This window comes from Schistocerca serialis, chromosome 1 (genome assembly GCF_023864345.2).
Source record: "Schistocerca serialis cubense isolate TAMUIC-IGC-003099 chromosome 1, iqSchSeri2.2, whole genome shotgun sequence".
Lineage (NCBI taxonomy): Eukaryota > Metazoa > Arthropoda > Insecta > Orthoptera > Acrididae > Schistocerca > Schistocerca serialis.
Genome location: NC_064638.1, coordinates 430,465,797 through 430,490,747, shown reverse-complemented (window position 1 = coordinate 430,490,747; position 24,951 = coordinate 430,465,797). Strand labels below are relative to the sequence as shown.

The 24,951-nt window shown below is 38.9% G+C and overlaps 2 protein-coding genes across 2 annotated transcripts in view; both read left to right on the top strand.

Moving 5' to 3' along the window:
- Positions 1-198, top strand: part of LOC126457651 (protein FAM161A-like) — a 34,783-nt gene extending 34,585 nt beyond the window's left edge. Inside the window, exon 3 of the mRNA XM_050094143.1 lies at positions 125-198. Coding sequence (XP_049950100.1) covers positions 125-134 — 10 coding nt within the window. The 3' untranslated portion in view covers positions 135-198. The remainder of the gene's footprint in view (positions 1-124) is intronic.
- Positions 134-24,951, top strand: part of LOC126481337 (uncharacterized) — a 128,922-nt gene continuing 104,104 nt past the window's right edge. The window contains exons 1-2 of the mRNA XM_050105064.1: positions 134-207; positions 8,924-9,151. Coding sequence (XP_049961021.1) covers positions 134-207; positions 8,924-9,151 — 302 coding nt within the window. The remainder of the gene's footprint in view (positions 208-8,923; positions 9,152-24,951) is intronic.

Genomic DNA, 24,951 nt, shown 5'->3' with positions numbered 1-24,951 from the left:
AATAAATTGCAGAGGTTTAAAATTTTTTAATCTTTGTTAATTTGTTTTTCATTAGTTTTTATTTCAAATTTATGCTTATTCACATGCTTATTTGATTTATGTTTATATTTATTTTTGTTGACAGGCAACACTAATGATCTTTAAAAGATCATTTGCACAGTATGCTCAAGAATTACAGCTATGTGCTTTAAAAAAGGCTGAAATTTTGTAATTTATAGCACATATTCTTATGTTAGCTATTTTCAAAATTGTTTGTCTTCTTGACTTGTGTGTTCCAGTCCTTAACCAATGTGTCTGGAATAGTGTACTTCTTTGAGGTAAGAACAGGTATTATTAGTTTCATTTGTGGTTCATTATCAATTTAAAACAATGTTCTTCTTTGAGGTAAAAACAGGTATTGTTAGTTTCATTTTTGGTTTATTATCAATTTAAAACAATGTGGTGTATGCATTGCTCATCTTTTTTGTTATTTATGGATTTCCTAGCCTGCATTAGATTCACAGATATAATTCTGTTATTTGACTGAAACTTTTATGACACAAAATAGCTATAGCTACTACAAATCAAAGGCAGTTGTACTCCCTGTATGTAATTAGCATGCCATTAGATGAAGTGTAAAAGTATTGATGAAACATTTTGAACTTGCAAATCATTGCAACATTTTCTTTGCCTTGTACTGCTCGGAAATAGTCTGATTACAGACTAATTTCATGACAATCTATTCCTGCATTTGCATTGTTTGAACGATTATTAGGTTACAAAAGACAATTAAACAACCATTCCTAATCTTCCAAAGGGAAGTCCAGTATGGAATAACAATAATATGGAAACAAAAGAGCACTGCTCACCACATAGAGGAGGCACTGAGTCACAGAGAGGTGCAACAAAATAGAATACAAGAAATATTTAAGCTTTCAGATAAAGCCCTTCCTCAGAAATATAAATCACACATTCACACAGCAATAACTCCTCACACACACATGGCTATCGTCTCCAGGCTTAAGCCTGAATGTAACTGTGTATATGAACATCAATCTTCTGGGGTGGGTGAAGTGGTTAGGGAGGAGGTAAATGGTGGGAAGGGAGACATAGTAGGGCAGGATAGGGCTACTAGGCGTAGCATCAGAAGGGGGAGGGGAAGGGCTTACGGGTGCATTGGTGGGACAGAAGGCTTGTGTGTATTGTAGTGGGAGCATGGAAGGGTGCAGGCAGGTGGAGGGCAGGGACTAGTGAAGGTTGAGGCCAGTGGGTTCACTGGAACAAAGGCTATGTTATAGGGGCAGTTCCCACCTGTGCAATTCAGAAAAGCTGGTTTTGGTGGGAAGAATCCAGATGACACAACTTTGAAATACTGTAACCATGGATGTAATTCTCCATCAAGTAATCGAATCCAGATGGCACAGGCTGTGAAGTAGTCATTAAAACGAAGCATATCGTATTGGTTGACATGTTCAGCAACTATCTAATCTAGCTGCCTTTTGGCTATACTTTGGCAGTGGCCATTCATGCAGCAGGGGGATTGTTAGTAATCATGAACACATAGTCATAGAATGCGGTGCAGTCATTGCAGTTCAGTTTGTAAACCAAATGACTGTGTTAATAGGTGGCCATGCCTTTGATAGGTTATTGTTTGCTAGTGACAGGACTGGGGTAGGTGACAGTGGGGAGGATGCATGGAAGGTCTTGCATCTGGGCCTACTGCATGGTTATCATACTTAAGACAAAGAGTTGGGATCAAGGGTGGAGTAGGGACAGACAAGGATATTATATAGGTTGGGTGGGTGGCAGAATATCTCCCTCCAATAGTGGTACTCCACCACCCACGTAACCTATGCAATATCTTTTTCTTTCTCTAATTCACCCTTCTACTTGGTATTCCACCACTGACCCAACCAAGCCCCGTGCATTTAAGTTGGTGTTGTGTGAATGTTAAGAAATAAACGTGCCTCCCTGTACTTTCCTGAAGGTCGGCCCACACATTTGATGCATAAAAGGTGATTGGGTAACACATAATTCCCAGCCCTGGGTTGACAAGTAGGACTCGTACGTACCCCTGTAAAGGCCAGGCCTAGGGAGGGGTGATTGTCTGAGCTGGTACCTTCCTCTATGTTGATTGGTCCCTCTGTCTGGAGTCCAAGAGGTGTGATCTGAGGCATGGACAATCACCTGTGGTGGGTGAGCCCCTCCTGATGGAAGCCCCCAGCAGGAAGGAGCATGCTGTTACAGACGCTGGCAATCATGGGGGATTTCTCCACAATGAGATCCTCATCTCAAAAATGTAAATGGGTTAAGGTGAAAGAATCACTGCCTCTACCAGCTGCACCCTGATACTCCGTGGTGTCACACACAGAAGATGGTCACAATTTCATGACCGTTAATCCATTTGTCATTCGTAAGGGTGCAGATGCCATTGCTGGTCGTGTGAAGTCATGTTCTCAGTTTCTTAATGGGACCTAGCTTTTGGAGACAGATAGTGCTTTTCAAGAACAGAAGCTGTTTAATGCAATACTTCTCCATGCTATCCTGTTAAAGTAGAGGCCCGTCACACTCTGACTCCCTCCCGTGGCGTCATATACACCTGGCTGATTAATGGCCTGACCGAGACCTAAATAACAGACTATCTCACGTACTAGAGATAAGGAATTAGTCCCAATCCGCACTCTGTTCATCACATTTGACCATGTGGTACTTCCATCAAAAATTAAGGCTGGCTATGAAGCTATCACTGTCAGACCATACATCCCAAATCCCACAAACTGCTGTAAATGTCAACACTACAACCACACCTGTGAATCTTGTGATAATGCAGCCAAATGCATAACCCGTGGCAGGCATGCTCATCGGGATGTGTGTCCACATCCTTCCCCTCACTGTATGAACTGCGAGGGTGATCAAGTTGCTTCCTCCTGTCACTGTCCAATCTGCCTCAATGAGAGAGCCATTCAGGAGATCTGGATGAAGGAAAAGGTTCCTACTCATTGCTCATAAAATGTTGGCTAGCCACAAACCTTGTACACAACCCTCTGGCAATTATAGTACAGTTCTCACTACACCTTGGCCTATGAAGGACATGGCTATGCAGACTGGTGACTTCCATTTAGTGCCACGGTTGTTAAATTGTCCACCTCCAAGGTCACACACTCATCTTCACCTGCTATGGGTGCGTGCATGCCATACAACAAACCATTGCCCACACCAGTAATTAAAAAAAAACAAGCTTCTCCTTCTTCACCTCAGCATTCTTCATCAACAGTGTCACCATGCGATATCCTCACCCAGCCAACCTCCTTTTCACAGGGACGCATCACCAACAACCAGTCTAGTGGCCAACCAAAGACGAATACCAACACCTCTTTCGAACTAATGGACCAGGATCCTCAAGCCTGTGTACCTAGTCATTGTCCACATTCAAATTCTGGCACTCAGCAGCCACTGCAGTGACTTTTCTCTTATTTGACCCACCTCCTGTCTGTCATCAGATATGGTTATTCTCCAGTGGAATATTCGTAGCATCAGATACAGTTTGGTTGAATTACAGCTCCTCTTGTGGTCCTACAGTCCAGTTGTTTTTTGACTCCAGGAAACAAAATTATGCCCTCAGGATCACTTTCACCTCCCACACTTCACTTCAGTCCATTTTGACCTTCCCACTGAAGCAGGTACCCCAGTTCATGGGGGAGTCATGGTGCTCATTCGAGACAACACCTATAGTACAGCATTTTCTTACACACCTAGCTTCAAGCTGTAGCTGCCCGTCTTTCACCTTCTCTCTTTGGAAAGTCTACTCAACTTCATCTTCCTCCTCCCTTTTTGCTGCTCAGTGACTTCAGTGCCCACCGTACCCTTTGGGGCTCTCTACGCTCCTCTCCAAGAGGCTCTCCTAGAAGATATCTTCAACCAGCTCAATCTAATATGTTTGAAAGCAAATACATCCACATTTCTGCGCAATTCCATGCAATCCTTTTCCCACTTGAACCTTTTGGTCTGTACTACTCAGCGTGTCGTCATCTTGAGTGGTCCGGTCTCTCCAACACACTTGAGTGACCATTTCCCCGGTGTTGTTTGTTTGCTAATGCCTAGTCAACTGTGCATCCAACCAACTGACAGCTTTGCAAAGGTGACTGGCAGCTCTACTTCTCACTGCCCACTTTTGATTTACACCATTTCCCCTGCATTGGTAACAAGGCAGAAAACCTCACAAATGCTGTCCTTACTGCTGTGAATGTACCATACCTCACCCCCCTTCCTTGTCGTGATGTGCCCCTGTCCCCTGGTGGACTGACACATGCCGTGACTCAATCCGTGCACAGAGACAAGCTCTCCATGTTTTAAATGCCATCCTAAGATGGCAAACTGTATTCGTTATAAACAGCTACATGCGCCAGTGTTGCTGCATTTTCAGGGATAGCAAAACATCTAGTAGGCTTTATTTTCAAAGCTGTTGTAACAAAAGCTTAAATAACAATATTTTCTCTCTAGACTTGAAAAATAAACTCATACACACACTTATACTTCCAATTATTAATTACAGCAAAGCTATTCTGCAAGGCCTTTCTCAGGAAAACTCATGGCAATGGGAACTGATTATGAATGCAAGTGTTCATCATATCGGTGATGTGTAACTCTTTGATTGTATCTGACCATCATATGCACAGCTATCCTGGCTGCGTGCAGACAAGTGCAGAGATTTCCATACTCTCTGTGTTTTCAATTGTCTTACCAACTTACACTGTCCTCCATATATCTCCTTGACCTTAACGCTCTTGTCTGATCAACATGGCAGGAACATTCATTCCCATCAGAGCAAAACCTTCCTATCCTATTCCATTGTTCAGCCACTTTCTCAAAGTCTGTCTCAGTAGCAGGAATCCAACTCTGGAATAAGCTCCCGCATTATACTAGAGAACTGAGTAACGTCTACAGCTTCACAAGACAATTAATGACATATCTATAAGAGAACAATAATGACTGCTATTGTTACTGTTCCCACTTGTTACCCCTGTATATTCATCTTTCCATCCAGATCTTCCTCATTCTCCAGCTCTTCTCTTAAGTATAATCTGCTGTAGACTCAACCAAAAAATCCTGCCCAACAGTTTGAAGAAAGCACAGGTGACACCCATCTACAGGAAGGGCAACAAAAGTGATCCATAAAACTATTGTGCAATATCCTTGACTTCAATTCGTTGTTGACTCTTAGAATATAATGAGATAGCTTGAACAGAATGACCTCCTTCAGGCCAAACAGCATCAATTTTGAAAACACTGATAATGTGAAATGCAACTTTCACTTTTGTCATGTGACACCCTGAAAGCCATGGATCGAGGTAGTCAAGTAGGTGCTGTATTTCTCAATTTCCAAAAAGCATTTTACTCAGTACTACATCTGTACTTATTACCAGAAGTATGATTTTATGGGATAACAAATGAAATTTTTGACTGAATTGGGTATATTTTCTTTTTAGGGAGGATGCAGCATGTCATCTTGAATGAAGAGTCATTAACAACTGTGGAAGCAGTTTCAGGTGTGCTCTAGCTAAGTTTGTTAGGACCCTTGGTATTCATGTTGTATATTAATGACCTTGTGGACAGTATTAGATGTTTCACAAATCAGCAGTTATCTATAATGAAATGCTGTTTGGAAGAACCTGCACAAAATTTCAGTAACATCCTGATAAGATTTCAAAGTGGGGCAAAGGTTCACAATGTACTTTAAATCTTCAGATATGTTCACAAAATGAAAAAAAAATGCAGTATCCAATGACTATTGTATCAGTGAGTCAGTTGGAATTGGTCAAATTATACAAACACCTTGGCGTAACACTGTGTAGGGATATCGAATGGAATGATCACATAGACTCAGTTGTAGGTAAAGCAGGTCGTCAGTCTACAAAGGAGATTGCTTACAAATCACTCGTGCAACTCATTCTAGAATATGATTCAAGTATGTGGAACCTGCACTAAAATAGGGCCATGAATGCTCACAGGTTTGTTTGACCTGTGGGAGAGTGTAACAGAGACGATGAAGAAACTGAACTGAGATACACTTAATAATGGATGCAAACCATCATGAGAAAGGCTACTTACAAACTTTCAAGAACCAGCTGTAAATGATTACTCAAGGAGTTACAGCCCTCTGGATAAAGCTCTTGGAATCAAGAGGACAACATTGGATTAATTACAATGCACAATGAGGCATTTAAACAGTCATTCTTCCTGCATTCCATACAGGAATGGAATAGTAAGAAGCTCTAATAACTGGTACAATGGGAATTAACCTCTGCCACACACTCCACAGTGGTTTGGATACTGTGATGTAGATGCAGCCCTGTGGAAGACCCGAATGCAAGACCACTCCAATGCATCCACCCAAGCACATCCTATTCTAGCTCTATTACTGACATAGCTACCGTATAAGAGACAGAACCATCTGTGAAAGCTTCATGTCAAACATCAATTTTGCCGCAACCTCTGTACAGTCTTTTGTGTTGGCATGAGCACCAGTGAGCTGTCAAGCTGAAAAAATGGCTACTTAAAAATTGTGACCAAGAACAAAGTTGAGCACCCAGTTTCAGAATATGTTGCTGAATACAACATACATGACTTCACTGGCTGCTTCACCACCTGTACTGTCTGGCTCCCCCCTTTGCCTCTCCCCAGTACCAGCTTAAATAAATGACAGCAAGAATTGTCCAGTCATCATTAAAACACATTGCTCAGTCCCATATTCATCCTAACCTCAGTGTATATTAGTCCTTGTCCTACGCTCACCTCCTCCTTATCCCCAGCCTTCCACTTCATCACTTCACTTTATTAATGTACATTCATGATTTTTCTCTTTTTGTCATCTCACTCTTACTTTTTTCTTCTCCTCTTCCCAACTCACTCCTCCATATCAGTGTGTGCCACACATTCCTGTACATGTCTGCAACAGCATGGAATCACCTAAACAACATTCCTGTGCTGTTCTATTGCTGTCTTTCCCTCTTGCCTATCACCTCCTATTCCTCCACTGCTCCCTTCCTCTTTATGTCTGCTTGCTACTGTCAGTCACTGTATCAACTACTCTCCCAAATCAGAGTGCAGTGACAGGGCAGAGTGATCGGCTGGGACAATGTGTGTGTGTGTGTGTGTGTGTGTGTGTGTGTGTTATTGTGTGTTATTGGTAGTGTTAGATCTGGAGGAGGACATTGTGTGAAAGCTCGGCAGCATTTTCAAGGTTATTTGTGTGCTTATCAGCTACTCAGCTATAGAATGCAAGCTTCCTTTATTCCTTCCAATAATTGTATTTCACCCAGGACTTTCTCTATTGCACCCTGAGATTTTATTTTGCATGACAAAATTAATTTTTGTTTTTCTTGTATGTGTATTTCATAAATTTTGAATAAATATTATACTTGTGAACTTTGTGTCATATATTTTTATATCTTGCACATACTTTAAGTTTGTTATTTCCATATTGACCTGCCATTTCAGTGCTTATGGCCATTTAATCTGTTTTTACAATGGTATCATACACTGGCTGAAATGGAAAGCATTAAACCATGTACAGCTTGACCTAATAGTACCAAACTGACACTCTAGTATTTCCATGCCTGTGGGATATGTTGATTAAAATTTCATCATTATGTGAGCTTATTTTCAGGTTTGAGAAAGGTCGAGTAATTGACATTAAGGGTAGGAGGGCATCATACTGGCTGACCGTATAGACAGTTGACTGTAGTACTGTAACAGCAATATAAATGGTGGTGAGATAGACTCCAAACAACAGCGTGGCAAGAATAGTAGGCAAAGGTCCTATTAGAAAAATTACTCCATGCGGAGGTTGTCAGATTGTTCCACTAGTTCTGGTGAATAATCTGGGCGTAGGTTAAAGCGGAGTGTCACTCAGCTGTAGAGGACAGATTACTGGAAACTGAGTTGAGATCTCAAGTTGCCAAGTGCCATTTATTGTTGACATCATACCACAGATGACAGAGTCAACTGGGGCATTGAGTGACATTCTGTAATTTTCAGCATGAATCTAGTTTCTTGTTTGTGATGGTCAGATTGATACCAAATAAACAATCTGGAGTAAGGTCATAGGAAGCAGCGATTCTCAGGACCTATACCTCTCCAATTCCTGGGATCATAGTGTGGGGAGCTGATGGATATGGAACAGAACTGGTATGATAACTGTTGGAAGGAGGCTGATTCTTGCTAATAAGTGACATGAATGGTAAACTACACTGTGAACACCATTCATAACCAGGGTATCAAGTGACGTATTTCAGCAGGATAATACAAGACACAAAACTGCAGTACATAGCACAAAAACCTTGTGGAGTGTGCAGATCTTTGACTGGTTTGCCTGGTCTCCTAATTTGTCACCCATAAAGCATGCCTGGGATGTGATGGGAAAACATATACATTCATACATGACATGTGCTTCAATAATTTCTCAAGATGATATTTTTATGCTGTTTGCTTCTGAATACAAGAGAGTATTCATGCCCTTGGGGATCGCACCTCACGCTGCTGTAGTGTAATGAAATGAAATGAAATGAAATGAAATGAAAGTTTAATCACCCATTAAGTGATGAACACCTCTATAATGTTTGATAAATATCAGACTTCTGCTTCATGTTGTAACAGTCTCTGTTTCTGTCAGTGTAATTATACTTCAAGTTCTCATATGCAGAGAAAGTTAATTTTTTATAGGTGTTGGTGTCCAAACGTGTACTCACGTGTTTGTGTACATATGTGTGTATGTTTGTGTGTGCGTGTGTGTGTGTGTGTGTGTGTGTGTGTGTGTGAGAGAGAGAGAGAGAGAGAGAGAGAGAGAGAGAGAGAGATCCAAACTCTTTGTAGTAGATTCCGAATATCACCTCAATAAATTGGTATAAGATGATGATAAACAATTACATACTTTTTTATTCCTTAGGAGGAAAAAGTTACGAAAACAGTTTATTGCAGAGCTTCAGTCACAAATGAAGCCATTCAGTTTTGTTGTAAGGGATGAAGAGCGTAAAAAACTAAGTTTCTTTCGTTCAACGCCTGACCTGAGTGCAACAGGGGAGAATAAATTCAAACCTTTTCGTGCAAAGCCAGTACCAAAGAACTTATTTGGCAGTCATGTGTACCAAAAAATGAGAGAAGATGAATTTTACAGGTAAAGAATACTTTCTTTATTTGTAGACAATCTGTGTCAGAAAAACTATTTTCTCCTCTTTAGTTAGTTCTACATTATTTTGTTAAAACTAGATATATGTGTAATTTTTTTCCTTTGTAAACTGGTGGTTATGGCACAGCAAGCTAATCGGGTGCTGATAATCTGTTATTGCCATTCCTTTTGTACTGTATGATCATCTTCATTGCCAGAAATGTTACATATTTAAGCACATAGTAAATTTAACAAAGGAGACTGAAACTCCAAAGCTATACTTACCGTTTAGGAATTGGAGTTCTCATCTCTATTCTGCTTTATGTTTTTGATTTTCGTGTCACCTTTCTCACATACGAGAAGTAAAAATAGTCTATTTTTTGTGTCCAGTCACAGATAATTTATTGAAAAAGAAAGTAGTTTTCCTGCATGAGGCTGTTTTATATTTTAAATAAAAACACATCCATAATATAAGATACTGTGTATACTGTTACAGTGACTAAACCCACATAGGGATTGCACATTTTTCATTCTATACACAAAACCTCACATTAGCAATTGTACAGTATAATGCCATTACATGTTGTCCTAGGGGTAAAATTAGCTAAACAGCAAAGGAACAGAATGCCTGTTTAAATATAATATAGTCTCACACAAGAAAATAGCTTCTTTCATGACAACAAGTGTCCTGTTCAATTTAGCTAGAATTTAAAATATTGTTTTGCGTCAGGCTGTCTCTTGTGGTGTTTATCAAGTATGACACTCCAAATGTGTGCATGAACATCGCATTTGCCATAGTCTTATCTAATGTGTAAGCAGTCATCATGGTAATACAAATTCACAGATCATTCATTTGAAAGCATGTTTGTAGCAAGTAATATTTATAATTCATTATAAGGCTTAAACTGACACTTATATAGGTTATTCCGGAGAAAGTATCCCATATGCATTAGATAGTGCTGGTAAAAATCTAGAACTAAGTTCTACAAACAAGTGTTAAAAAAGAACGTTTTTGATGTTGGTCATTTTGCTTGTGTTAATAATGTTATGTACTTAGCAATGTAGATGGTCTGTCTGTGTGACTGCATTGCTCATTTCTTATGAATTGTAGAATGAGATTTTCACTCTGCAGCGGAGTATGCGCTGATATGAAACTTCCTGGCAGATTAATCTGCCAGGAAGTTTCATATCAGCGCACACTCCGCTGCAGAGTGAAAATCTCATTCTGGAAACATCCCCCAGGCTGTGGCTAAGCCATGTCTCCGCTATATCCTTTCTTTCAGGAGTGCTAGTTCTGCAAGATTCGCAGGAGAGCTTCTGTAAAGTTTGGAAGGTAGGAGACGAGATACTGGCAGAAGTAGAGCTGTGAGTACCGGGCGTGAGTCGTGCTTCAGTAGCTCAGATGGTAGAGCACTTGCCCGCGAAAGGCAAAGGTCCCGAGTTCGAGTCTCGGTCGGGCACACAGTTTTAATCTGCCAGGAAGTTTCTTATGAATTGTGTTTGCCTCTGTACTTAGTCCACTGATAGTGGTGGGGATGTCAGTCATAGCAGTTACTGTTGTCTCCTACATGAAGCATTGTGTATGTATTAAATTGAGGTTTTGCTGGAATCATGAAAAGAGTAGTGATTCTAAGCAGTGTGAAAATGTTTACACTGAGTTGAGTCAAACTATTCCAAACAGGAAATTGCACACAGGCATTCTTGTATAGTCTAGTCAATGGCATTAATTGACAAGCTGGTTTCATGTATGCTGAGCAACATCCACATTGTCACATTCCATCTGAAAAAGTTCTCAGTAGTTTATTCCAGCACCTTTCTGTCATGAATTTATTATAGAAAAGAGCAAAGGATCACAGGAACTTTATACAGTTCATGTACCATCCATAGTTAGTTAGTTACATGTTCCATAGATCATTTGTAATGATGTGGAATGAATTAGTTTGCAGGTACACATGTTAACATTAATGAAGACATTATTTTTTAGTCCTACTCATGCCACCACTCTTAAATACTAGCTTCTCCCATCCCTCCTCCTCCCTTTTAAATAGAAATTCATCCCTGGAATGAAGTAAGTTGTCCATGACAAATTATTTTAGATTAGAGATAAACTCGATTTGCTACTGGGACATTCTACAGTATTGGGCAAATGATAAAAACTTTGTAGTGCTGTATGTTGAACTCTTTTTGAGCCACCGTAAGCTTTAATAATGGGTAATAAAGATCATGGTTTCTTCTAGTGTTGTATGTGTGGACTTCACAGAGTCAAACATGTAATATATATCAGGAGGTTGATTTGTTGTCTTCAATACTATCAACTGTATGAAGAGCAAAAGTACTAGAAGTTAAGTGTTTAGAGAAGCTCAGTAACATGCTTCTACCAGTTCAAGTTTCCATCAGTATGTACACCTAGGAATTTGGAGCATTCTATCCTATTTACTAGCTGGCCGCGGTGGCCAAGCGGTTCTAGGCACTTCAGTCCAGAATCACGGAGCTGCTACAGTTGCAGGTTCGAATCCTGCCTTGTGCATGGATGTGTGCAATGTCCTTAGGTTAGTTAGGTTTAATTAGTTCTAAGTCTAGGGGACTGATGACCTCAGATGTTAATCCCATAGTGCTTAGAGACATTTGAACCATTTGTCCTATTTACTGACTTGTTTCTGTGCTGCATCAGTTGTTGGTATGACTCTATTTTTTGAACAGAATTGAATATAGTGTATTTTGCAAAATTTAGGGATAGTCCACACTCAGGGAAGCCCTTAATTTTTTTGTAAAACATCATTAACAATCTCTTCTGTTGTTTTCCCTCTAATGAGATTTATTAAAGCACTAATGTCATCTACAAAAATTGCCAGTTCTGCATGTTGAATGTTAAGTGGAAGGTCATTCACATATATGAGAAACAGGAGTGGATCCAAAATTGAAACCTGTAGGACTCGTGTTGTGATTTCTCCACAGTCCCTAAAATTTCCTACCTTTCCAACATTGTCTGAATTACTCAGCATGGCTTTTTGTATTCTGTTTGTTAATTACAGTTCAAGCCAGTTATATGTAAAACATAAGTTGTTCCAACAACAATATTAGGAAAAGGATTGATTGCTTCTCACCTAAAGATGACCCATTGAGTTGTAGACAGGCACAATGAAAGTGCTGTTACACATTATAGTTTTCAGCCAAAGTCTTCTTCACCAAAGAGAACACACACACATACCATCACATGAGCAAGCACACCTCATGCACATATGACCGCTACCTCTGGCAGCTCTGACTGGAATGCGACTGTCACATGAATAGCAATCTGGAGTGGGGCAGATAAGGGGGAGGGATTGCAGGGTATGGGTAGGGGGAAGGAAGAGCACTATCTGGTGGGGCATCTCAATGGCTGCCAGGTGCAGCATCGGGAGGTGGGGTGTAAACACAGAGCAGAAAAAGATAGGAGCAGGGAAGGGGAAAGGGCAGGTTGGTGCATTCACAGAGTATGGCACATGTTGAGGTTGGGGGAGGTGAAAAAGGAGTATATGATAGGATAGTGGACAGAAACTGTTGGATGTAAGCTGTAGGGACAGTAGGTTACTGTAGGTTGAGGCTGGCATGATTTCAGCAGCAGAGAATGTGTTGTAAGGATAACTTCCATCTGCACAGTCAGAAAATCTGGTGGCGGAGGGGAGGATTCAGATGGCCTGGGTTGTGAAACAGCCATTGAAATGAAGCATGTTGTGTTTAGCTGCATTTTGTGCCCCTGATGTGTTCTGCTTTGCTCTTGACAACAATTTGGCAATGGCTGTTCATGCTGGTGGACAGTGGTTTGGGAGTCATCCCAATATAAAAAGCTTGGCAATGGCAGCTATGCAAAATAGCTGCTTTCATAGATGGCCCAGCCTTTGCTCGGGCAAGATAAGTCTGTGACAGGACTGGATTAGGAGGTTTGGGTAGATCTTGCACCCAGGTCTTCCACAGGGATATGATCCCTGAGCCAATTGGTTGGGATTGTGAGTGGCATAGGGATAGACTAGTACGGATGCCCTTCATTTCAGGGCATGATGCTATTCCAGTGTGAGGTGGTATTTGGTGACAAATTGGGCACTCACCTGCAGCTGGCTGGTGGGAGGATTGGAGGTGTGTGGGGAAATGGCACAGGAAATCTCTTTGTGGGCTAGACCTGGGGGATAGTGTCTGTCTGTGAAGGCCTTGGTGAGACTTCCAGTATACTGACAAATGAAGTTCTTGTAACTGCAGATACTCTGTTCCCAGATGGCCACACTGTACGGAAGGGATTTTTTGGTGTGGAAGGGATGGCAGCTGCTGAAATGCAGGTACTTTTGGTGGTTGGCTGGTTTAATGTGGACGGAGGTGTGGACGGAACCATCAGAGAAGAGAAGATCAACATCCAGGAAGGTGGCTTGCCGGTTTTAGGAGGAATAGGTGATGAAGGGGATGGGAGGGACGGTGTTAAGGTTATGAAGGAATGAGGATAGGGTGTCTTGGCCCTGAGTTCAGATCATAGAGATGTCTTCAGTGAACCTGAACCAGACCAGGGGTTTGAGGTTTTGAAAGGCTAGGAAGGTTTCCTCTAAATGGCCCGTAAAAAGGTTGACATAGGAGGGTGTGATGTGGGTGCTCATGGCTGTGCCACAGATTTGTTTGTATATCTTTCCTTCAAAGGAGTAATAGTTATACATTAGTATAAAGTTTGGTAGTCAAGATTGTAACATGATGTACACAATCAAATGCCTTGGAAAGATCACAAAAAATACCAACTGCCGTATTTTATTATTTAAGGGTTTTGATATTGGCGAGTGAATGTGTAAACAGCATTCTCAGTTGAGTAAACCTTCAGGAATCCAACCTGTGATATGCTAAGGAAATTGTTTGTGCTTAAATAGGAGACTGTTCTTGAGTACATTACTTTTTCAAATATTTTGGAAAAGGTGTCAGTAAGAAAACTGGATGATAATTATTCAAGTCTTCCTTGTCACATTTCTTATAAAGAGGCTTATAATTATATATTTTAACCTGCCTGGAAAAATCCCCTGTGCTATTGATGCATGACTAGGGACCAGAATAATTCACATTTTGCAATAAATGTGAGTATAGTAGATGCTATTTCATAATGAATTGTATCCAGAGAAACTATTTTATCAGAGATAGTTTGAAATAGCTTTGTTTTCTGCATATAAATATTGAAACTGTGACCAATTTTCAGATACTGGTATTACGTATCATCTGACAGAGCCCAGTTTGGAAGCATAATGTGCGTAAGAATGTGTTTGCAAAATAAAAAGTGCATGAATGCAGTTCTTGCTATTATGTACGTGACACTCTGATGCCATGCTAATTGTAGGAGGTTGAATGGCCTGGTGCAGATATACATGACATAATGCAACACACGACATAATGCAACATCGTACTCAGCCATGAGACTTACGATTTTAGTAGAAAGAAACACTTTTGTTTGTTTGTTAGCTATAGTTCAATAGTTGGTATAAATGGATGTAGAGTCTTGTACCGTAAGGAAGCAAGGAAGAGTCTGTTGTTACGGGTGACCAGTATCCTCTTTCTACAACACAAATGCACATGTGGATTAACATGGTTCTTTATTTACATGAACAGATAGCTGCTACTTAACTTTAATAGAGTTCATGTGTGGTGGTACAAGCTCATCAGTAATAGTCCTCTTGCAGACAATATCGATACTCTTGCTATTACACTAATCTGGTCGCTATTTACTGTCGTAACCTGCAATGTGAACTGACAGATGTCAACTGGAGTATGAATCAGTGAGTCAGTGACTGAGTCACTTTGGTCAGCGGCAGCACACTAAGTACATGCTGTGGAGAGGGTGTTGGAAGTGTGTTGCTTGTGGTGTCTCTCTGGCCTCTCTCATGACAGGTGTGCTTGATCCTGCACCCACTGTCAATCTTCGTGCTACATCTTTACCGAATGATGTGCTGGCGACACCTTATGCCAGCATGGTGGACACTTTTAACTTGGCAGTTTTACATGATGGGTGATTTAAAGTGTGATTGTGTTGAATTACTGCAAGAGGTCAGGGCAGAGCTACCTTGTGAACAGTACTCTGCCAACCTCAAGTACCAATTGTGCAATAGCCATTCCTGAATGCTTTGTGTGTCCATTGCTCATTGTTTTCTTTTCTTATTTTGAAAAGAGTGAAATGACTAATCCTGGTCCATCAAGGATTCCAACTGTGACCCTCACAATACCAGAATAGATTGGCAATCCCTATGGCAATGTGTCAGTTCCGCATTTCGCTGCTGCCTTGCAAGAGGGAGGCAGGGCATGTTTCCCTGGACTGTTCCTCTCCCCTCTTGCAGTCAGAATTCTAGTTTGTTTATGCTTGTGACTGTCTGCCAGTGTTTAATGTGTCATTAAATTATTGAATGATTATTTTTGGTTCTAGTTCTATGCTAAGTCCCTTGTCAGTTCTATATGTAGCATTGTCAAGTATGAGTCTCATGCCTGTGAGTGTCCATGGAAGGTTTAAATTAATATTCTGCAGATTTCGTAATCATCAAATTGGATGGGAAAAGGAGAATGATGTTGAGCAACACCTTAAATCAGACACCCATTCATTCCACCAGCAGTAAAATGCTGCTTCTCAACAGAACAATCATTTTTTGAAAGCTTACATAAAGCTAAAATAAGAAAACAAAGGCCATTTGGAAAAAAAAAAAACTGTTGAAATTTTTGCAAAAGCAAACATTTCAGTCAAAAAGTTCTTCAGTCAGCTCTGTTTTAAGTCAATTTCAAAGCACAAAGGCTTTGTCCTCACTCATGTCACATGACAACCTTTTTAATTTGTGCATCTAATGATCTGCAAGATAAATAAATAAAAATATATATATTTAATATTAAACAATGGAAAATCCAGGATGGAATGTAACAATATTATGAGTAGGAAAGTTGCTCCTCACCATATAGCACAGATGCTGAGCCACAGATAGGTACAACAATAAGACTCTCACAATTACAACTATCGGCTGTTAAGGATATTGTCTCACACAAATGCAACTCAACACACGTGACTATCTGCAACTCAGTATCTCCGCTATATGGTGAGTAGCAACTTTCCTTCTCATACTATTATTATATTTAATATTAATTATACAAGGAGGCCAATGAAACCTATATAATTCGAAAAATACTTTGCCATAGATGTGCACGAACAAAAAATCTTGTGTATGCGGCTGTTAAGAGTGTTAAAAGGAAGTGGATGCTTTCATATCCATAACTCTGATGATACCTTCTCTATCACACTTTAAAATTTCCACTACATGAACATAAAATAATTTTGGACACAGTTTTACTTAGTGTTAATTTAAGAAAGACAACATTTTTTGTCATACACCAGGTCCAGTGACTTCTACATACGGTTGTTCACTGTGGTGTGCTCAATTACGTTTTTATGACATATAGGCTGAATGAACTAGCAAGTACGAGGGCAGTTCAATAAGTAATGCAACACATTTTTTTTCTGAAACAGGGGTTGTTTTATTCAGCATTGAAATACACCAGGTTATTCCCCAATCTTTTAGCTACACAACACTGTTTTTCAACGTAATCTCCATTCAATGCTACGGCCTTACGCCACCTTGAAATGAGGGCCTGTATGCCTGCACGGTACCATTCCACTGGTCGATGTCGGAGCCAACATCGTACTGCATCAATAGCTTCTTCATCATCCGCGTAGTGCCTCCCACGGATTGCGTCCTTCATTGGGCCAAACATATGGAAATCCAACGGTGCGAGATCGGGGCTGTAGGGTGCATGAGGAAGAACAGTCCACTGAAGTTTTGTGAGCTCCTCTGGGGTGCGAAGACTTGTGTGAGGTCTTGCGTTGTCATGAAGAAGGAGAAGTTCGTTCAGATTTTTGTGCCTACGAACACGCTGAAGTCGTTTCTTCAATTTCTGAAGAGTAGCACAATACACTTCAGAGTTGATCGTTTGACCATGGGGAAGGACATCGAACAGAATAACCCCTTCAGCGTCCCAGAAGACTGTAACCATGACTTTACCGGCTGAGGGTATGGCTTTAAACTTTTTCTTGGTAGGGGAGTGGGTGTGGCGCCACTCCATTGATTGCCGTTTTGTTTCAGGTTCGAAGTGATGAACCTATGTTTCATCGCCTGTAACAATCTTTGACAAGAAATTGTCACCCTCAGCCACATGACGAGCAAGCAATTCCGCACAGATGGTTCTCCTTTGCTCTTTATGGTGTTCGGTTAGACAACGAGGGACCCAGCGGGAACAAACCTTTGAATATCCCAACTGGTGAACAATTGTGACAGCACTACCAACAGAGATGTCAAGTTGAGCACTGAGTTGTTTGATGGTGATCCGTTGATAATCTCGAACGAGTGTGTTTGCACGCTCCGCCATTGCAGGAGTCACAGCTGTGCGTGGCCGGCCCGCACGCGGGAGATCAGACAGTCTTGCTTGACCTTGCGGCGATGATGACACACGCTTTTCCCAACGACTCACCGTGCTTTTGTCCACTGCCAGATCACCTTAGACATTCTGCAAGCGCCTATGAATATCTGAGATGCCCTGGTTTTCCGCCAAAAGAAACTCGATCACTGCCCGTTGTTTGCAACGCACATCCGTTACAGACGCCATTTTAACAGCTCCGTACAGCGCTGCCATGTGTCGGAAGTCAATGAAACTATACGAGACGAAGCGGGAATGTTTGAAAATATTCCACAAGAAATTTCCGGTTTTTTCAACCAAAATTGGCCGAGAAAAAAAATGTGTTGCATTACTTATTGAACTGCCCTCGTAAATGGTGGAATACTGATAACAATGTAATGCATGAAATTGCTATTGAAATAGAATGTGCTAATCCTTTTGTGCGTTTATTCACTGCAATGAAAGATTATTCTGCAAGAGTGGAAAATGAAAATAGAGGAACTTGTATAGCTTAATACAGTTAATAAAAATTTAAACACCCAGTGATGCAGTTCAGACTGATGTGGCTGCTATTTTTATCCTTCAGAATAAATGTGGTGTGTTTTTTCTTAAAACCGCTGGTACAGTCAAAAGCATCTCAGTTTTAGATTGCTCACTGGTTATATTAGCATATCCATTGTTATTTACTAATGGAGATACTGGGTGGGATGCTAATTGTTCCATAATACATCAAGTACATCAACTGCATTACAACCTAGAAATAAAGTTACCATGTTGCGATATGCAAGCTATCGCCTTTCAAATAGAGATGATTTCAACATTTCACAACATTCACAAAAGCTATTTTTGCAGTGAACTGTTGATATGTATGTATGTATGCAGGCATTGTACATACAAGACTCCATTTCATGAGGAAAAAACAGTCTATTCTGAAGCCAGAAATTTATAATAACATATGTAATAATTTATAACTAAACCTGAATCATACTGCAAATATTGGATATTGGAAGAAGAGTTATTTTGCCTTCTTCATGCAACGATTGTCCACAAAATATGTATCAAAATTGTTTGGATGCAATGTCCATTGCACAAGATTTCAGAAAACTTTTGTTATTTGTTACAATGACTTGCAATCCTAATTGGCCAGAAATAATTAACAACATTGATCCACATTAATCTGCTAATTTCCATCCTGAAAGAATTGTGCTCATTTCATGATTAAATTAAAATAATTAATTGGTGCAATATAATGAAACCTGTTTTGGTAAAGTTCAGGCAATCACTTACACAGATGAATTTATTTGGATTGCTAGATGCCCATATTTTAATCACTTTATGTGAAATTGATAAAATAGTAAACATTTGTGATATTGATAAAGCTGTATGTGCAGAAATTCCATATATTCGAACACACCATAGGCTATTTATATTGGAAAACATGTGATGCTTGGCCCATGTGGTGCTTGTAATCAAAATTCTGTGTGTATGAGAGATGGCAAATGCGAAAATTCATAAATAAATAAATAAAAATAAAAATCCTAAAGATTTCTTTGCAATCATACAACAGTCAGTTAATGGATATCCATTGTAAAGACAGTGTGATACTGGTGTTAGCATTAATGTTTGAGGACAACCACTCAATAATACAGTCCATATTTACTTGCTAAATTTGATTGCCACATGGATGTTGAAGTTTGCACAACAATTAAAAGAGTCAGATACATTTATAAATACATATATAAAGGATATAGTAGTGCAACTATAGAAGTAGGCAATGAAGGAACACATAGGAATGAAGAAGTTCAGATTGATAAAGTGAGCAATTTTTTGAATGACCTTAATGCCAGATTGACTGAGACAGTATGGCAAATTTGTGAAATACTAATGCATTTTCAGTCATACTCTTATCATAAGGTTTAATATTTATTTACCTTGTAGACAATATGATTACTTCAGAGTAGGACAAGAACAGGATGCATTTGAAATCATGAAGTAAACAAATTATTATCATTTTTGCATTAAATGAAACTGATCCATTGGCGAATGTTTACCATTATACTGATATTCCTTTCCACTGTGTCTGTGTAGATGGTACAAAAGATGGAAAAAGAGTATATGTGGTGGTGATAAAATTATTACATGCATGTATGTAGTGTTTCCAAGGGATGTAGAACTTTTTCATCTTTGTCTGCTGTTATTCCACATTTGTGGTCCTAAATCATTTGAAAATGTTAGCACTTATAATGGAATCGTCTACAGTACATTTACTGAAGCATGTCACATTCACAGTATTGCTTCAAATGACAATGAATGGCATGAATGTTTAGGTGAAACAAAGGAATTGAATTCACCAAAGCAAAAGTATAATTTGTTTTGTGTAATTTTTGCGTTGATCATACCAGCAGATGCTTTAGCATTGTGGCTTGAATTTAGAACAATTCTGTGCAAAGATTTCTTAATGGGCTACAGTGAAGAAATTTCTTACAATGGAACAGTATTAGATATTGATGATATTTTGAATGTCCATTATTTGACATGTCGATTACTTGGATTAACTATTCCAAAATTAATGCCATAATGTCCTGAAGTAGATATTTTAGGTCTAATCCATTAAGAGCTCCAATGTAATGAACTTTACAAAAGAACTAACTGTGAACAGCATACAATAATTGACAGTGTTATTCACAAAGTTCAGTACAACGACACTGGCTCAAATGTGTTTTGTTTAACTGCTCATGCTTGCCGTGGTAAAACATTCACACAAACTGCAATTATTCAAAAATTAAATTTGCTGAATCTTCATTGCATTGTAACAGCCTTTAGTGGCGTAACCTCACCTCTTCTGATTGGAGGGACGACATTGCTCATTGTGTTTAAATTTCCCATTCCAGTTTTGGAGAATTCAATGCCTAATACAACACCAGACAGTAATAATGATTAATACCATAAAGTGGGGTGACTTTGAATGGCGAGGCGACTTTGAACAGCAATTTAAGGCCTTATTAAAGTAAATGCTGCACTTTAGTGTGTAAATATGGAACTAAGGTCAGGGTTGTTAAATATCGCCCATAATCAGTACTTTCAGATGATATGACAGTCAATATGAAATAACGTTGTATACAAATGCCAGAAAATAAAATAACTTTCTGGAAATGTAAGTTCCTTCACAACACAAAAACATTTGCCTATTATTAGAGGCATTTTTGAGTTTAGAATTTGGAACGAGTTTTTATGGGCAAGGTTAACACTTGAATGAACATTTACAGAAAGCATAAAATGTTATATTTATTCTTCAGTGATATAAAAATATAAAATGTGATGGCTTGTCTTTCAAGGGGTGACTTCAAACAGCGCCTTCCCTATTCTTTGACGCATCAGCTCTGTGGAAAATATGTTTTAGTGAAGTTTCCTTCAAAGGGAAGTGTAAAATATTATGTTAGACATGTTATCACTGATGATGAAATTACACTTCTGAGGAAATGGCACTCCAAGGTGGAATCAGATGATGTTTTTTTGCGTGGCCTAATGTTCCCAGTGTGTCAGGTTTTAAGAAAGATGACATCTGTAGGATTATACCTAAGAAGAGGAAGGCTTCATTCTGAGTTTGAATTTGATGTCTATGACATCTGCTAGAGCTGAAACTCTTTCCTGGCAACTTTCTTTCCTGTAGAGTGTTTACAGATGTATTTCCTCAAAATGCGATAACTTTTTTTTTTCATTACTTTTGTTAAAGTCATATACACTGTTTTGGAAAGATCTGTCTTTAAATAATTTTCTTATTTCATAAGTAGCTCAGCACCCATTTCCATTATTAGCAAAATTAAGCCGTAATCATGTGAACAGTTTCAGGTCATTAAAGAAAACACATAAAAAATACCCAAATTTTTCAAAATAAGTTATTTTCAAAACTATATTTATATACAAAATATCATGCTGTTTCATATGGTAGGGTTGTCATTTAACAGCAGTTGACATGACTCTCACAGAATAGGCAAATGTTTCCATGTTCAGAGTAACCCCAACCCATGGGGTGAAACTGAACAGTAAAAAATTCAAAATAAATAAATAAATAAACTAAGTATGGGGGATAAAAATGTATAATGTGCTTTATCATATTTAGCAACACCTCTTGCAACTTCCCAATAAGTTTGATGTCAATACCTTGAGAAGTCTCTGTTTGATTTGCAAAATTGAATTTAAAATGTTTAAGGTCACCCTATTTTATGGTACATTATTTCATGTTCATTGATTCATATTAATGAAGTTTCCTGTATCAACTTCAAGCACTGCAACGTACAGATAGATTGTTTAGAAATTTGTGTAGAGATCAGTAATAAACATAAAACTCTTGGAGGTAAAATGGTTGTTTTGCACAGTAATTGTCAATAAATTTATCATTTGTTCCATGTGAATCATTTGCATCTTAACTTGATAATTGCATTACAAGTTGGAATGCATTCCATAAATTTCATCATGTTACTTAACTCAAAATATGAGGGCTTTGCCACGTGAAGTAGAGTTTGTGGACCTTTTAAACAAATTGATAACAGCCAACAAAGGAAACTTCCAGAATTTGGTGACAATATTATGAAATACCACAGCCACTACTTGGTGATCAAAATAAAGTCATTAATGATATTCATGGCAGTATTTCAAAAAACATTTTTATCACAATCCATGTTAAAGTCAGTTATTCTAGCACCAAAAAATGAAAATTGTGCCATAATAAATAATGTTATAGTGAATGCTATGCCAGGTGAAGCAAAAGTTTTTCAGAGCTATTATAGAATACTGTGTGATAATGATACGAAATTAATAATTTCTACCCATTAGAGTTTTTGAATTCTCTGTCTGTAAATGGTTTATCACCACAAAAATTACAATTGAAAATTAACTAATGAGGGAAGAATTAGTCAGTGGAACTAGACTGTGTGTCAAATGTTTATACAGCAATTCTATTGAAATGTCGTGGCATATTAAAATTGTGCTGGACAGAGACTCAAAATCAGGATCTTTGTCTTTTGTAGGCAGGTACTCCACCAACTGAGCTACCCAAGCATCTAGGAGAGCTTCTGTGAAGTTTGGAAGGTAGGAGATGAGATACTGGTGGAAGTGTAGCTATGACAACAGGCCATGAGTCATGGTTGGATAGGTCAGTAGATAGAGCTCTTGTCTGAGAATGGCAAACGTCCCGAATTTATGTCTCAGTCCTGCAAACAGCTTTAATCTGAAAGGAAGTTTCATACCAGTGCACAGTTCACTGAAAAGTGAAAATTTCATTCTGAAAACATCCTCCAGGTGTGACAAAGCAAGCTGGGATCTTTTTATGTCCTATCTTGTTTTGCCGTCCATTTCCTTAAATTAATTTTTGACTAATTATCATTAACATACATGAGTACAATTTGCATTTTCAAAAAAGAGAAAGGTTGGCCCTCATTTTTAAAGAAAAAACACCAAACCTAGTTTTGTGCTTAGTTTTATGTATGTTATTAATTTCCTGCTTTATTTTAACTATTCCTAGTTAATATCTTTCATTACAGGGTGAAATCAGAAATTGTTCCTTGACTTAAATTCTATTGTTGACTTACAAACAAATATAAATTCTGTAATAATGATAAACATTTGGAAAAAGAATCACTAGGGTTCTTAAAGTATTTATTTGGCTCTATTCGAAAACATGTTACTAAAGCCGGCCCTTAATTAATTCCAAAGTAATTACCAGTTTTGTCAAACGTATAGTTTGCATAAGTATATCTGTTAATTTCATCATTTAAACTAATAATTCAGCTTAACCCTTGTAGTAGAAGAAACTGTTGAAAAGAAAAAAAAAACTTTCCATGTATTCAGTTAATTGAATGAGGTATGTTTTAAGAGTAATTTCTGTAACTTTAACATTGAACAATGTGTAGTTTCAGTGCCTATTACAGTGAAGATATATAAAGGCCCAATTTTTGGGCTCGAGACAGTCAGTCCATGGCTGATTTTCAGACAAGGAATCTGTGCTGTTTAGAACAACAACAATGCAGTAACTTAACAGTATAATAAGTTAACACAAATAGACTGTGTGTTAAAACAATGGCAGTGTCTGTTCAAGACATACTGTATTATTCTGAAACAACTGTGAACTGTGTGGTCAGGTTTTTACTGCTCATAGATATTCTACAGTAAACAATTGTAGCAGTATGCTGATGTTTGCTTGCAAGATATTAATGAGGCTTATCAAAATTTGCCAATAGTTAACTGGCCGTATATCTGTGTAATATTTGGGGGTTGTGATCAGTGAAAGTAAAGAACTGTGGAACACCACTGTACAGTTGTCGGCTACATCATTTACTGTAGTCAGTGTTGAACTTCCACTTTTCAGCCAGTACAACAACACAGTACATAGACACCAAGGACTATGAACGAAGAAATAAAGCAGGTGAAAGTCACACAGGTTGTGGCAATGTCATGTCACTGCAGGATCCGTACCTTCAGGGGTGCTAGTCTTGCAAGTTCCACAGTAGGGCTTCTGGGAAGTTGGGAAGGTAGGAGATGAGGTACTGGCAGAATTAAAGCTGTGAGCACAGGTCATGAGTCGTGGTTGGGTCACTTAGTCGGTTGAGCACTTGCCCGCGGGAGGCGAAGGTTCCGAGTTGGAGTCTCAGTCCTGCACACAGTTTTAATCTGCCAGGAAGTCTCATATCAGCGCACTGTCCATTGCAGAGTGAAAATTTCTTTCTGATGACATCCCCCCAGTGTGGCTAAGCCATGTCTCCACAATATCCTTTCTTCCAGGAGTGCTAATGTTGCAAGTTTTGCAGGAAAGATTCTGTGAAGTCTAGAAGATGGTTGTTGTTGTTGTCTTCAGTCCAGAGACTGGTTTGATGCAGCTCTCCATGCTACTCTATCCTGTGCAAAACTTCTTCATACTCACAGAAGTAAAGCTGAGCATTGTGCTTGGGTCACTCAGTCAGTAAAGCTCTTGCCTGCGACAGGCAAAGGTCTTGAGTCAAGTCTCAGTCCTGCACACAGTTACAATCTGCCAGGAAGTTTCATATTATCACACAGTCTGCTACAGAATGAAAATTTCATTCTGAACTAATGCTATTGATTTTAAAGTTTTGACTGGCATCACATAAAATAAGCGAATTTTGATTCTGTGTGTACATATGACATATTCAGGTGCTATTTCACATTTTCAATTTCAAAGAACCCTATTGTCAATTATTCCTAGATTTGATATTACCATTAGTAAGTCCAAAGGACAAACATTCAAAAATGTTGGGATTTTATCAAGAGAAGCAGTTTTTATATGTGGTCAGTTATATACTGCAACGAGTAGAGTTTGATCTTTCGATGGTTTAAAATTTTATCTTTGTGTAGATAATGAACAAGGACATTTAGCA